Source organism: Cervus canadensis, chromosome X (assembly GCF_019320065.1).
Source record: "Cervus canadensis isolate Bull #8, Minnesota chromosome X, ASM1932006v1, whole genome shotgun sequence".
NCBI classification, from domain to species: Eukaryota; Metazoa; Chordata; class Mammalia; order Artiodactyla; family Cervidae; genus Cervus; species Cervus canadensis.
The window spans coordinates 36,591,956-36,604,460 of NC_057419.1; the positions used below are offsets into that span (position 1 = coordinate 36,591,956).

Below are 12,505 nucleotides of genomic sequence, written 5' to 3' on the forward strand. Positions count from 1 at the left end.
AGCACTTTAAAAAACATTGGGTACTGAGTCTCTACTGCTGATAGGCAGCACTTCACACATGTTGTCACAACACGGGTGTGATGCTGGGAGAATTAAGCATGTGGTGTGTGACTACTGGGACAGGATCTTGAAAGCTTGTTCCTGGTTTCCTTTAGACTTTGCCCCACGCACATTTTTCCCTTTACTGATTTTGCCTTGTGTCTTTTTGCTATAATAAATATTAGCCCCAAGTATGACTATTTGCTGGGTCCCACAAGTCCTCCGACTATGAGTCACATCATTACCAAATCTGGGGTGATTTTCAGGACTCCCAACATACTGGTGACAGTGGTGGGATTGTCTAGCGTGACCTTAACTCACTTAAATATGGCAAAAACATTGTTTGAGAAAAGGATGGTAGAGGATGACAAACCTGTGATATTGGGTATTTATGGAATTATCTGTGGTATAAAAAAGTAGTTGAGCTGCTATCTGTCATAGGAGGTAAAAGTTACACTATGTAATTTTAAAATGTTAGATCCAACTCCAAGAGAGCATCCTCTTGGATGCTCATTGGCTTGAAGCATCCTCCGGCTACTTTTGGACACAATGGCTAAAGTGAGAGGGAAAAGTGCAACCTGGGTGCCTTTTGTTTTTATTTTCTCCTCCAGGTTGGAGGAAAAGGGTCCAGACATTCCCAAAGGTGAATTTGAATGGGCCAAAGTCTTGAAAAGTTTGTGTTCCTTTTGTTCATGTGTGTGTGGTGGGGGCGGGGGGTGGGGGAGTGCGGGTTGGGGGGGAGGTTAAATCACTTCCCAGTTGTTGTTCAGTCCTTCAGACATGTCCGACTCTTTGTGACCCCAAAGATTGCAGCTCACCAGGCTTCCCTGTCTTTCACCAGCTCCTGGAGCTTGCTCAAACTCATGTCCATTGAGTTAGTGATGCTATCCAACCATCTCATCCTTTGTCATCTCCTTCTCCTGCCTTCAATCTTTCCCAGCATCAGGGTCTTTTCTAATGAGTCAGCTCTTCGCATCAGGTGGCCAAAGTATTGGAGCTTCAGCTTCAGCATCAGTCCTTCCAATGAATATTCAGGATTGATTTTCCTTAGGATTGACTGGTTTGATTTCCTTGCAGTCTAAGGGACTCTCAAGAATCTTTTCCAAAACCACAGTTCAAAAGCATCAATTCTTTGGCACTCAGCCTTCTTTATGGTCCAACTCTCATATCCCTACATGAATACTGGAAAAATCATAGCTTTGACTATATAGACCTCTGTAGGCAAAGTAATGTCTCTGCTTTTTAATATGCTGTCTAGGTTTGTCATAGCTTTTCTTCCAAGGAGCAAGTGTCTTTAAATTTTGTGGCTGCAGTCACCATCTGCAGTGATTTTGGAGCCCAAGAAAATTAAGTCTGTCACTGTTTCTATTGTTTCCCCATCTATTGCCCTATCACTTCCCAGAATGGGAGCAAAATTTTATAAACAAAAAATCAAAGGGAGAAAAACACTCTAGCCACTGCTGCCACAGCCTTCTACCCCCACTCCTACATTTCAACAGGGATCTCCCTGCAACTACAACAGTAAGCCTGTAAATGCTGGATTTTCTGCTCAAGGTTTGAGAAAACTTGAGCAAAGAGGGGAAAGGAGGACCTTTTAAAAATGACTGCATTTTGTGGCTATTGGATCTGGGTATATGATAGACACTGATGTAAAATATTATATCCTTGTAGTCTCGTAAAGCTAGAGGGATCATTTCTATCAGGAAAAGTTGCAAAAAGAAAAAAGAACATCAGTGGGATACAACTACCTTGTTTTTTGCTGCCAGTGAGCAGATTGGAATTCAAACTCTTTGAGTATTGGAAATAAAACTAGTCTCCATAACTAATAATTTTTGCTATCATTTTTTTTGCTATTGGAGTTTCAAGAAAAAGGAAGACAACATGAAAAGAGAGGCAGTCTTCAGATGAAAATACACTTTTTGAGTTTAAAAAGCAGTTTTTAGTTGTGAAATCAAATGTGTAACTCTTAAGATGCTGATTTTTTTTATCCTTTTGTGCACATTTTTGACTGTGTTAATTTGGAATGTTAGGCACAATAAGAAGAGCCTGGGGGAATCTTGTTTGTCACTTGGTCTTGGACTTGGACTTAAACCGTGGTTGACTAGCCCTGTACCATCTCAACTTGCTGCTGCCTAAGAAAATTCTCTTGGCATCCTAAATTTACAGATTCTAATTCCGTGGATCTGATTCTCAGCTGAAACCTGATAAGGTCTGCTATGGACTATATCCACATCAGCACCAGATGTGCTGAACTGAAAGCAGACACAGGCTAAATGAATTCTAAATGAACTATGTGAGGTTTAAATGAATTCAGACTTGGATTGTTGCAGATTTGGATCACCCTTCTTATGATCCTAAATTGTAAAACCACCCCTGATGCTGGCTGGACCATTTGAGTCAGTTGAGTTGCAGATGGCCAAGGGAAAAGTCTTATTTTCTGATGGGACTATCTGAAATTGATCCTCTGATTGGCTCTATATTTCTAATACAAAAGCTGGTTACATTCCTAACGTGATTTCTGTGAAAGCTGCAAATTGGGGGAGGGCATATAATATGGAATGTGACATCCTTCACCATTCCTCTCAGATCAAACTCTTGATCCTTCCTGAGCCTGTGTCCCTGCTGTTAATGATCATGTTTGACTTTCTATGAAAATCCAATTTTAAAACATTTGAAAATTCAGAATTTCATCTTAACCAATTCCTGGACATGATATATCTTTCTGATTAAGTTATTTTAACATGTTTGCCTTTGAAAATGCTTTTAAACTTCTTACATACAAATCTTCTAGACAAAAGGTCTGGATGAGAGGAGAGGTTGATTGTACAACTATAACTGCTAAATGGGACACACAGATTTTGTAACAGTGGAGAAAAAACATCTGAGGAGGCATGAGTGAAGGGTGAGGGCATTAATGATCTTTGATTTTTAGAACTGGAAATTCTGAAATTCCTGGAAGCTTTCCTCTTCTCCTTAATAAAAGCATGTGTTGTCTTCCCTGCTGCTGAGAGTGCTTTGAATTCTAATTGACTGCTAATCCCAGAGTCAGATCTGACAGAGCTAACTATGAGACAGCAGGGGATGGCTCCAGTTCCTGTACCTTCCACTCAGCACCTCCACATGTAATCCACACTTGCAAGGCAGATGAACTGGTGCCCTGAAAAAACAAAAATTTTTGGATCCAGCTACCTTCAGAAAACAGTCCCATTGAAACCAAATTCTGAACTGAATTTTTTGGACTGGATTGGAAACACTAAGGCAGGAAGCCTCACAGTAGGAGGTCAGTCACATTAGGGATTCTGTTAACCTAAACTGCCTAATTAATGTATGTCCTACTCGGGATGCCCTAATGATTATAAACTATTTTTGTCCAATGATACTGCATGTGCCCTCTGGCATTGTACTTGTCAGTGAGCCTTGACTTCCCCTCAGCTCTGGAAGGCATTTAGGTCAGCTTCAGTTTACTGACCAGGCTTGTGTTGTGCCTGGATTGATGCTTCAAGCCAGTTTAAAAAAAAATTTAATGGAAACTTAAGGACGAAACCATCTGGCTTTTGAAGGTACTTGTTTATGGTGATGGATTTGTTTTATCTGCTCAGTATAAGACCCCTAAAGACATAACTGAGGACAATATGGCAGGTTGGTCTCACTCTGCTGTGTTGAGTCCTTATGAAAAAGACACCTTGGCCAAGAGACCAGAAGGTGGAGTTTGGAGTTTCAGTACATGCTAGGCAGAGGGTGCCTATGCTACCAGCCCCTAATAAAAATAAACACTGGACACTGAGTCTCTAATGAGCTTCCTTAGTAGACATTTCATACATTTTGTCAAAATATGATGCTGGAGAAAATAAACATGTGCTGCGCAACTCCACTAGGAAGAGGACACTTACAAGTTTGTGCCTGGTTTCCTCTGGACTTTGACCATGCACCTTTTTTCTTTGCTGATTTTGCTTTGTATCCCTTTTCTGTAATAAACCTTACCATTAGTATCGATCTATGCTGAGTCCTTTGCCAACAAAAGTCCATCTAGTCAAAGCTATGGTTTTTCCAGTAGTCATGTATGGATGGAAGAGTTGGACTATAAAGAAAGCTGAGTGCCGAAGCATTGGTGGTTTTGAACTGTTGCGTTGGAGAAGACTCTTGAGAGTCCCTTGGACTGCAGGGAAATCAAACCAGTCGATCCTAAAGTAAATCAGTCCTGAATATTCATTGGAAGGACTGATGCTGAAGCTGAAACCCCAATACTTTGGCCACCTGATATGAAGAACTGACTCATTGGAAAAAACCCTGAGGCTGGGAAAGATTGAAGGCAGGTGGAGAAGGGGACAACAGAGGATGAGATGGTTGGATGGCATCACCAACTCGATGAACATGAGTTTGAGCAAGCTCCGGGAGTTGGTGATGGACAGGGAAGCCTGGTGTGCTGCAGTCCATTGGGTTGCAAAGAGTCGGACACGACTGAGTGAATGAACTGAACTGATGCTGAGTCCTGTGAATCACCAAACCTAGCAGTGATCTTTGGGAATTTCCACACAGCAAGAATGTTCATAGGAACTTTAAATGATAACAAAAAACTGGAGGAAAAATTCAAATGTCTGTCAACAAGTGAATGGATAAATAATGATGCATTCATACATTGAATGTATATAGCAATGAAAAAGAATGAACTAATTCTAAGTACAACAATATGGATGAATCATAGACACAATGTTGAGTGAAAGAAACCAGATACAAACTAGATAATGTATGATGCTATTAGTATAGAGCTCAAAAATGGACAAATCATACTTACTTGTATTTGAAGTTTTAATGGTGGTTAACTTTGAGGCCTGTAGGATATTAATACCTAGGAAGGGACACAAAAGAGGCTAATGCAGGGCTAGTAGTGTTCCATACCCTGATTTGGGTTGTGTGTTTCTGTGTAGAAATTCATCAGATTTTATATTCAAGATTCATGTGTTTAACTTCATGTATATTATACTATAAGCAATTTTGAAAAAAAGAACCTAGCATCCATTAATGGATGAAAAGATAAACAAAATGTGTTATATGCATACAGTGGAGTATTATTCAGCCTTAAAAAAGGATAAAACTCTGACACTATAAAATGGATGAACCTTCAGACATTATTCTAAGTGGAATAGGCCAGTCACAAAAGGATATTGTATGACTCTACATATATGAGGTATCTAGAGTAAGCAAATTCATTGAGACAGAAAGAATGGTGATTGCCAGGGACTGGGAGGAGGGGAGCCTGGGGAGTTATTGTTTAATGGTTATAGTTTCAGTTTGGGAAAATGAAAAATTTCTAAAGATGGGTGGAAGTGATAGTTGTACAACATTGCAAATGTATTTAATGTCACTGAACAGTTAAAATGGTAAATTTTATGTATATTTTACATAATACAATAAAAAGAAACAAAATGGAAGGAACAGTAGATAAACCTGCATGTGATATCAATCTCAGGTAAAATGTGTGCTTTATAGAGTAGACCCTGGAATATGGCCAAAGGCGTTGATAGCTCTCTGGTTCTGTCCCTAAGAGTGAAGCAACACTAAAAAAGTGGCATATTTGTTAGGTATCATATGTAGGATAAAGAGGAAACAAAAATGAAATCCCTAAGAACAATGGATTACAGCCCCCACCCCCCAAAAAAGTGGTACTAATTCTGTTAGTACTGATATGAAAGGATATTTAATATATATTCTGGGAAAAAAAAGGGTTTGAGAGCAATGTATATCGTGCTGTTCTTTGTTATAAAAGGAAAAAGTGTGTGTGAATAAATGAAATATTTCCTCATTATAAGAGTTATTGATATTATAATTGCCTTTTGAAAGACAGAAATGCAACTGCATTTAACATAGACATCAATTATCAGATATATTCTAATTTCAGAATGCTAAACTATTCAAAAAAACCGACATCTTATACTCAAGGAAATAAGGTGGATGTGTGTGTGAATGTGCACAGTGTGTGTACACACATACATATGTGTATATATACACATACAAGATATTGAGACACACAATGTGTATATTTATATTTTCATTAAAATTGTGCCTTACTTTTGTAGCTGATAGTTTAAGTCTTCCCCCTTTTTCTAGTTTTCAAAATAGCTTCTCTGCAAAGTAAATTTTACTCTAAGGGTCCACAAAATTTCTTATCAGATATAAGAATATTAAAATATCTTGATTTATTTGGTTAAAATGTGTTGTCCCACTGAATAAAATGTGTCAGTATTGAAGGAAATCAAGATGCACTCTTATTTCACTTTTTCCAGTTTAGTTTGCCATCTTTAAACTGATGAGATTTTTGTTCAGCTTTCTTGAAGCATAGTTTATACTATTAAGTCTGATAATCAGAATAGCTTTTGTACTTTTCATGAGCTTTAAGGAAATTCAATGTATGAATATTGGTAATAGCATTCTATCATTCATAGAACTATTAATTTTTATATGCATTCTTATCTCATGTAGATGATTTGACTTTTTTTATAAGAGCATAATTTGTCTTAAGAACACAGATAACTGCCTATTCTTTCTCTTGGAAAGCCCATGGTGCTTAGTATGGCCCTGTACATGACATGGACATTAACTTTGAGACACAGAACTTATTTTGTTCAATAAGAAAGCATAAACTAATGCAAAAAATGTTTGCTGGTAGGATTTGTGCACTGAAAATATCTTGACCATTTCTCAATTCTATATCAGGATGCAACAGTAGAATGAAACTCAGTGGAAGACCCTACAGACACATGGGTGTCCTTGGAACTTCAAAACTCTATGACATTCGGAAAACTATCTTTACCTTCACTCCACAGGTGGGTGGAATAAGCTTTGGTGTACATTGAGATGAATAAAAATAAAAGAGAAACACTATAGAAATAAAGCATTTACTGGAGTTGGGAGAAGTGTCAGAGTTCCATGGGACCTTGTACATATTAAGCTGCTTAGTAAATATTTGTTGAGTTAGATTGAATTGATGTTGCAGCAAAGAGCTATGCCAAGTGACTGTGGCTACCGAGAGTAGACCTTGGTATTGCAGAAGCAGTGAGTGCTCTTTATTAAAGATTAAATATAATACTGTATCCTTTATAAACAAAATATAGTCTTTTTTGGTAATATTCAGCTACCAAATTAGATCTTCTATTTCTTTTTGAGATAGACCCTTTTTACATGCTTAGAAATTTTTCATATCCTCTTCTAAACAAAAATGTTAGTACTATTTTAGCCATGAGATACATTGTTTATTAGCATGATGTTTATTACCCATACTACAGTAGCAAGCCTTATTATGTATGTGTATAGGAGTAGAAACTATTTTCTGGAAAGAAGGATTAACTTCCCCATTTGTTATCTTACATCTGAAATAGTGCACTGAAGTACAGATGAAAGAATAATGGACTAGAGATTCTATCTCTGATTTTGCCATTTGCTAGTCATATAACTTTGCTAGTCTACTCAGTGTCTCTTGGCCTTACTTTTTGTCTATTAAAAAGGAGAAAAGCCCTCACTGGGTTGTTAGAATTAAATAAAATCATGTACTTGAAAACACTTTGTTAACTATAGCACACTAAAAATATCCAAGACAACTATATGTACTAATAGGACACCAGATACTTTGGGAGTAATTAGGCATTAAATTTGGAGGTATTGTTGCCTCTGTGATATCTTATACACCTTTATGAATATATGAGTATTTTAAAATATTATTTGATAGTTATGAGATTAATTATCCTAAACTATTATTTTTCTTTTTCTTAGTTTATAGACCAGCAACAATTCTACCTGGCTCTAGACAACAAGATGATAGTGGAAATGCTTAGAACAGACCTCTCCTATCTCTGTAGCCGCTGGAGAATGACAGGCCAGCCCACCATCACCTTCCCCATCTCACACAGCATGCTTGGTAAGGTTGTATGAGGCAAGGAATGAATGTATTTTTGGAATAAGTTGTGTGATTAGCCCTTCAAAATCATAGTCACTGGAAAGCTGCTTTTTGTCATTTATTCTTTCAGCAGTTTATTAAGCTTCTGTTTTGTACCAGGCACTTTTCAAAGCACTAGACATACATGGGGTGAATAAGGTAGATGAGGTTTCTACTCTTACGGAGTTTATGATTTCGAATAAATATGTAACAAAAAACCAATTCACAAGAATATTTCAGGTGGTTTGAGAGCTATAATTCAAGATATGTAATAAAATAACTTGTTTGGGGCTACTTTAGATAATTGGTTTCTATGCCAGTTTACAGAAACTTTATTAATAAAACTCATTTTAAAGACAATCTCACTCTAGTGGGGCATCAAGACTTTATAAATTCCCAGACTTCTCTTTCCAAGGCTTGTCTAACTGAAGAAATAAATCTAGCAGAGAAGAGTAAAAAGGCTTTCAGTTTATCTTTTCTTTATTAGCTGGGCTTCCTGACATTGCTTACTTGAAACTGAGTGAAAGGTTTATTGTTCTCTCAGTTCCTGAAAGACTAGAGCCAATAATGAAGCACTGTTTCCTTTCTGTATCTCTTCTATTGCTTCCAAAAGCCTGTTTGTACTGCCAAAGTACATAGGATTTCTTTTCATTAGAGAAGAATCCTTTGTCATAAATCATTCAAAGTCCGGGCAGACTTAGGGATTTTGATCACATCTCTAAAGTGCTTCAAAAGCACTGGAGGTGAGGAAGTAGGGTAGTCTTTCTTCTTTATATAAGACAATTATCAAATACCCATTTAATAACTACTGTGTTTGCAGAACTGTCTTCAGAAAGTATAAAGTCTAATTGGAGAGGCAAAGCTAATTCACAAAAATAATAGAAAATAATTCAAGACAGTATATAAAGAATTACAAAACCATTAGATTAGTATTTTATAGTGACAGTGATCACAATGTTAATGAAATTTCTTTACTAGGTGGGACTTATTCAGGCTTTTTGGGATGCATGGTATTCATATGGAAGGAGAAAAGAAGGAAAGGCACTTCAGGTGAGGGAAAAAAAAATACCATGGGTGAAGCTGAGAGGCAGGGATGCACTTGACTTGTGAGTGGACAGTGAAGAAGCCAAGATGAATAGAGAGGACCTTGCATGTTAGAGTATGTGAAGTGAAAGTCACTCAGTTGTGTCTGACTCTGCAACCCCATGGACTACACAGTCCATGGAATTCTCCAGGCCAGAATATTAGAGTGAGTAGCCTTTCCCTTCTCCAGGGGAGCTTCCCAACCCAGTGATTGAGCCCAGGTATCCTGCATTGCAGATGGATTATTTACCAGCTGAGCCACAAGGGAAGCCCATGTTGGAATATAAGTATCAACAAAATTGGGCAAGTAAGGTAGGGTCAGATTATGAAGACCTTAAAGAGATGGGAATACCAGACCACCTGACCTGCCTCCTGAGAAATCTGTATGCAGGTCAAGAAGCAACAGTTAGAACCGGACATGGAACTGGTCTGGTTCCGTGGACATGGACATGGACTGGTTCCAAATTGGGAAAGGCAAGGCTATACACTGTCATGCTGCTTATTTAACTTATATGCAGAGTACATCATGCGAAATGCCTGCCTGGACGAAGCACAAGCTGGAATCAAGATTGCAGGGAAAAATATCAATAACCTCAGATATGCAGATATGCACCCTTATGGCAGAAAGTGAAGAGGAATTAAAGAGCCTCTTAATGAAAGTGAAAGAGGAGAGTGAAAAAGCCAGCTTAAAACTCAACATTCCAAAAGCTAAGATCATGGCATCAGGTCCCATCATTTCATGGCAAATAGATGGGGAAACAATAGAAACAGTGACAGACTTTATTTTCTTGGGCTCCAAAATCACTGCAGATGGTGGCTGCAGCCATGAAATTAAAAGATGCTTGCTCCTTGGAAGAAAAGCTATGACAAACCTAGACAACATGTTAAAAAGCAGAGACATTTCTTTACTGACAAAGGTCTGTATAGTCAAGCCCTTGGTTTTTCCAGTAGTCATGTATGGATGTATGAGTTGGATCCTAAAGAAAGCCGAGCACTGAAGAATTGATGCTTTTGGACTGTGCTGTTGGAGAAGACTCTTGAGAGTCCCTTAGCAAGGAGATCCAACCAGTCCATCCTAAAGGAAATCAGTCATGAATATTAATTGGAAGGACTGATGTTGAAGATGAACTCCAACACTTTGGCCACCTGATGTGAAGAACTGACTCATTGGAAAAGACCCTGAGGCTGGGAAAGATTGAAGGCAGGAGAAGGGGACAACAGAGGATGAGATGGTTGGATGGCATCACCAACTCATTGGACATGAGTTTGATTAAGCTCTGGAAGTTGGTGATAGACAGGGAAGCCTGGTGTGCTGCAGTCCATGGGGTCGCAAAGAGTTGGACATGACTGAGCGACTGAACTGACCAAAAATAAGCAGGGAAATTTAAAATAAATTGTCTCAGAAGTCTGTAGCTATTAAAAATTTTTGAGCAAGGAGCAATATGATGAAAGTGATGTTTAAGGAATATTCATTTAGTGACAATTTTCATTGTTGTTAGGAGAATCTGATATCAAGGAAACTAATCCAGGTATGAGGTGATGAGAACATACACTGGGCTGATGATAATAAAAATTGAATGGGGAAGGTGGAGATGAGTCATTTTATTTTTTATAATGCTATTTATTTATGGCTGTGTTGGGTCTTTGTTGCTGTGTGGGCTTTTCTCTAGTTGCAGTGAGCAAGGGCTACTCTCTAATTGGGGTGGGTGGGTTTCTCATTGTGGTGGCTTCTCTTGTTGCAAAGCATGGGCTCTAAGGCACATGGGCTTCAGTATCTGCAACACATGGGCTCAATACTTGAGGTTTCTGGGCTCTAGAGCACATGCTTAATAGTTGTGGCACACAGGCTTAGTTGCTCTATGGCATGTGAGAGTTTCCCAGAGCAGGGATTGAACCTGTGTCTTCTGCATTGGCAGGCAGATTCTTTACCACTGAGCCACCAGGGAAACCCACAAGAGTCATTTTAATCAACACCTTATAAGTCAGGTGTTGACTGACTAGATATGAAAGTCAGGTGTTGACTAACTAGATGTGAGATATGAATCAAGATAATGCCAACATTTAGAGACTAGGTAAATAATGCTGCATCGATAAAAGCAGAGAACTTCTGAAGAAAGATGCCAGTTGTAAAGGGACATGTTGAATTTGTAGTGACAAAGAGATTTCAAAGTTGAAAAACCAATAGTTGTGGATGACATAAACAGCCATAGTTTGGGAAGAAGAATATAACTAAAATCTAAATTTAAATCACAGTTTTGACATTTGGTATGTGGTCACACAACAAAAACAGAATTATCAATAGCAATAATAACTGCAATGTTTATTTAGCACTCTCTGTGTATCAGGCACTGATCTAAGTGCTTTCAATGCATCATTTTGAAATCTCTACAACAACCCTATTCAGGTAGGTACTGTTAATAGCCTCCATTTTATAGATGAAGAAGGTAACTCTTTGTATACTCACAAAGCTAGTAAGCAACAGAGGCAGGCCTCAAACCAGGTCTGTCAGTAATCAAAATATACATTACTAATACAGTAGCTGTGTATTTTTATCAGGGAAAATTTTGTGCTGATGAAATGGGAATGAACATATTTAGTGATCACATTAAAATGTGAATTAAATCCTCATATTAAAGACAAATATTCCTAGGATAAGTAAAAGCAAAATCTAGCTAGATGCTACATACGAAACCTTACAAAAGCTATCTCTAAAATAAAACTTTATGGAAAAACAGAAAAAAAGGAAGGCAAAAATATATCATGTAACTGCTAACCCAAAAAAAGCAATGATGGCAATATTAATATAAAAAATAGCAAATAGAATTCAAGGTGCAAATCAGGAAATGGGATAGGAAGGATATTTTATATTGATAAGAGTTATAGCACATGAAGACAGTAGAACATTTATAGATTTTTATCTACTGAGGAATATCAGTGAAATATATAAAGCAGATATTTAGGAAAACTTAATGACAATATGATAAATCCATTTTACAGTCATAGTGGGAAACTATAACATATCTCTATCATAATGTCCACTAGACCATTCAGGTATGACCTAAATCAAATCCCTTATGATTATACAGTGGAAGTGAGAAATAGGTTTAAGGGATAAGACCTGATAGACAGAGTGCTTGATGAATTATGGATGGAGGTTAATGACATTGTGCAGGAGACAGGGAGCAAGTCCATCCCCAAGAAAAAGAAATGCAAAAAAAGCAAAATGGCTGTCTGAGGAGGCCTTACAAATAGCTGTGAAAAGAATAGAAGCAAAAAAAAAGGAGAAAAGGAAAGATATACTCATTTGAATGCAGAGTTCCAAAGAATAGCCAGGAGAGATAAGAAACCTTTCCTCAGTGATCAATGCAAAGAAATAGAGGAAAACAATAGAATGGGAAAGACTAGAGATGTCTTCGAGAAAACTAGAGATACCAAGGGAACATTTTATGCAAAGAT

At 37.7% G+C, this 12,505-nt stretch overlaps 1 protein-coding gene across 5 annotated transcripts in view; it reads left to right on the forward strand.

The window, feature by feature from the left end:
- PHKA1 (phosphorylase kinase regulatory subunit alpha 1) overlaps positions 1–12,505 on the forward strand; it is a 164,199-nt gene that overhangs the window by 90,389 nt on the left and 61,305 nt on the right. For all 5 annotated transcript variants that reach the window (XM_043458195.1, XM_043458196.1, XM_043458197.1 and 2 more), the window contains exons 15-16: positions 6,751–6,860; positions 7,804–7,948. In XM_043458195.1, the coding sequence (XP_043314130.1) occupies positions 6,751–6,860; positions 7,804–7,948 (255 nt within the window). The remainder of the gene's footprint in view (positions 1–6,750; positions 6,861–7,803; positions 7,949–12,505) is intronic.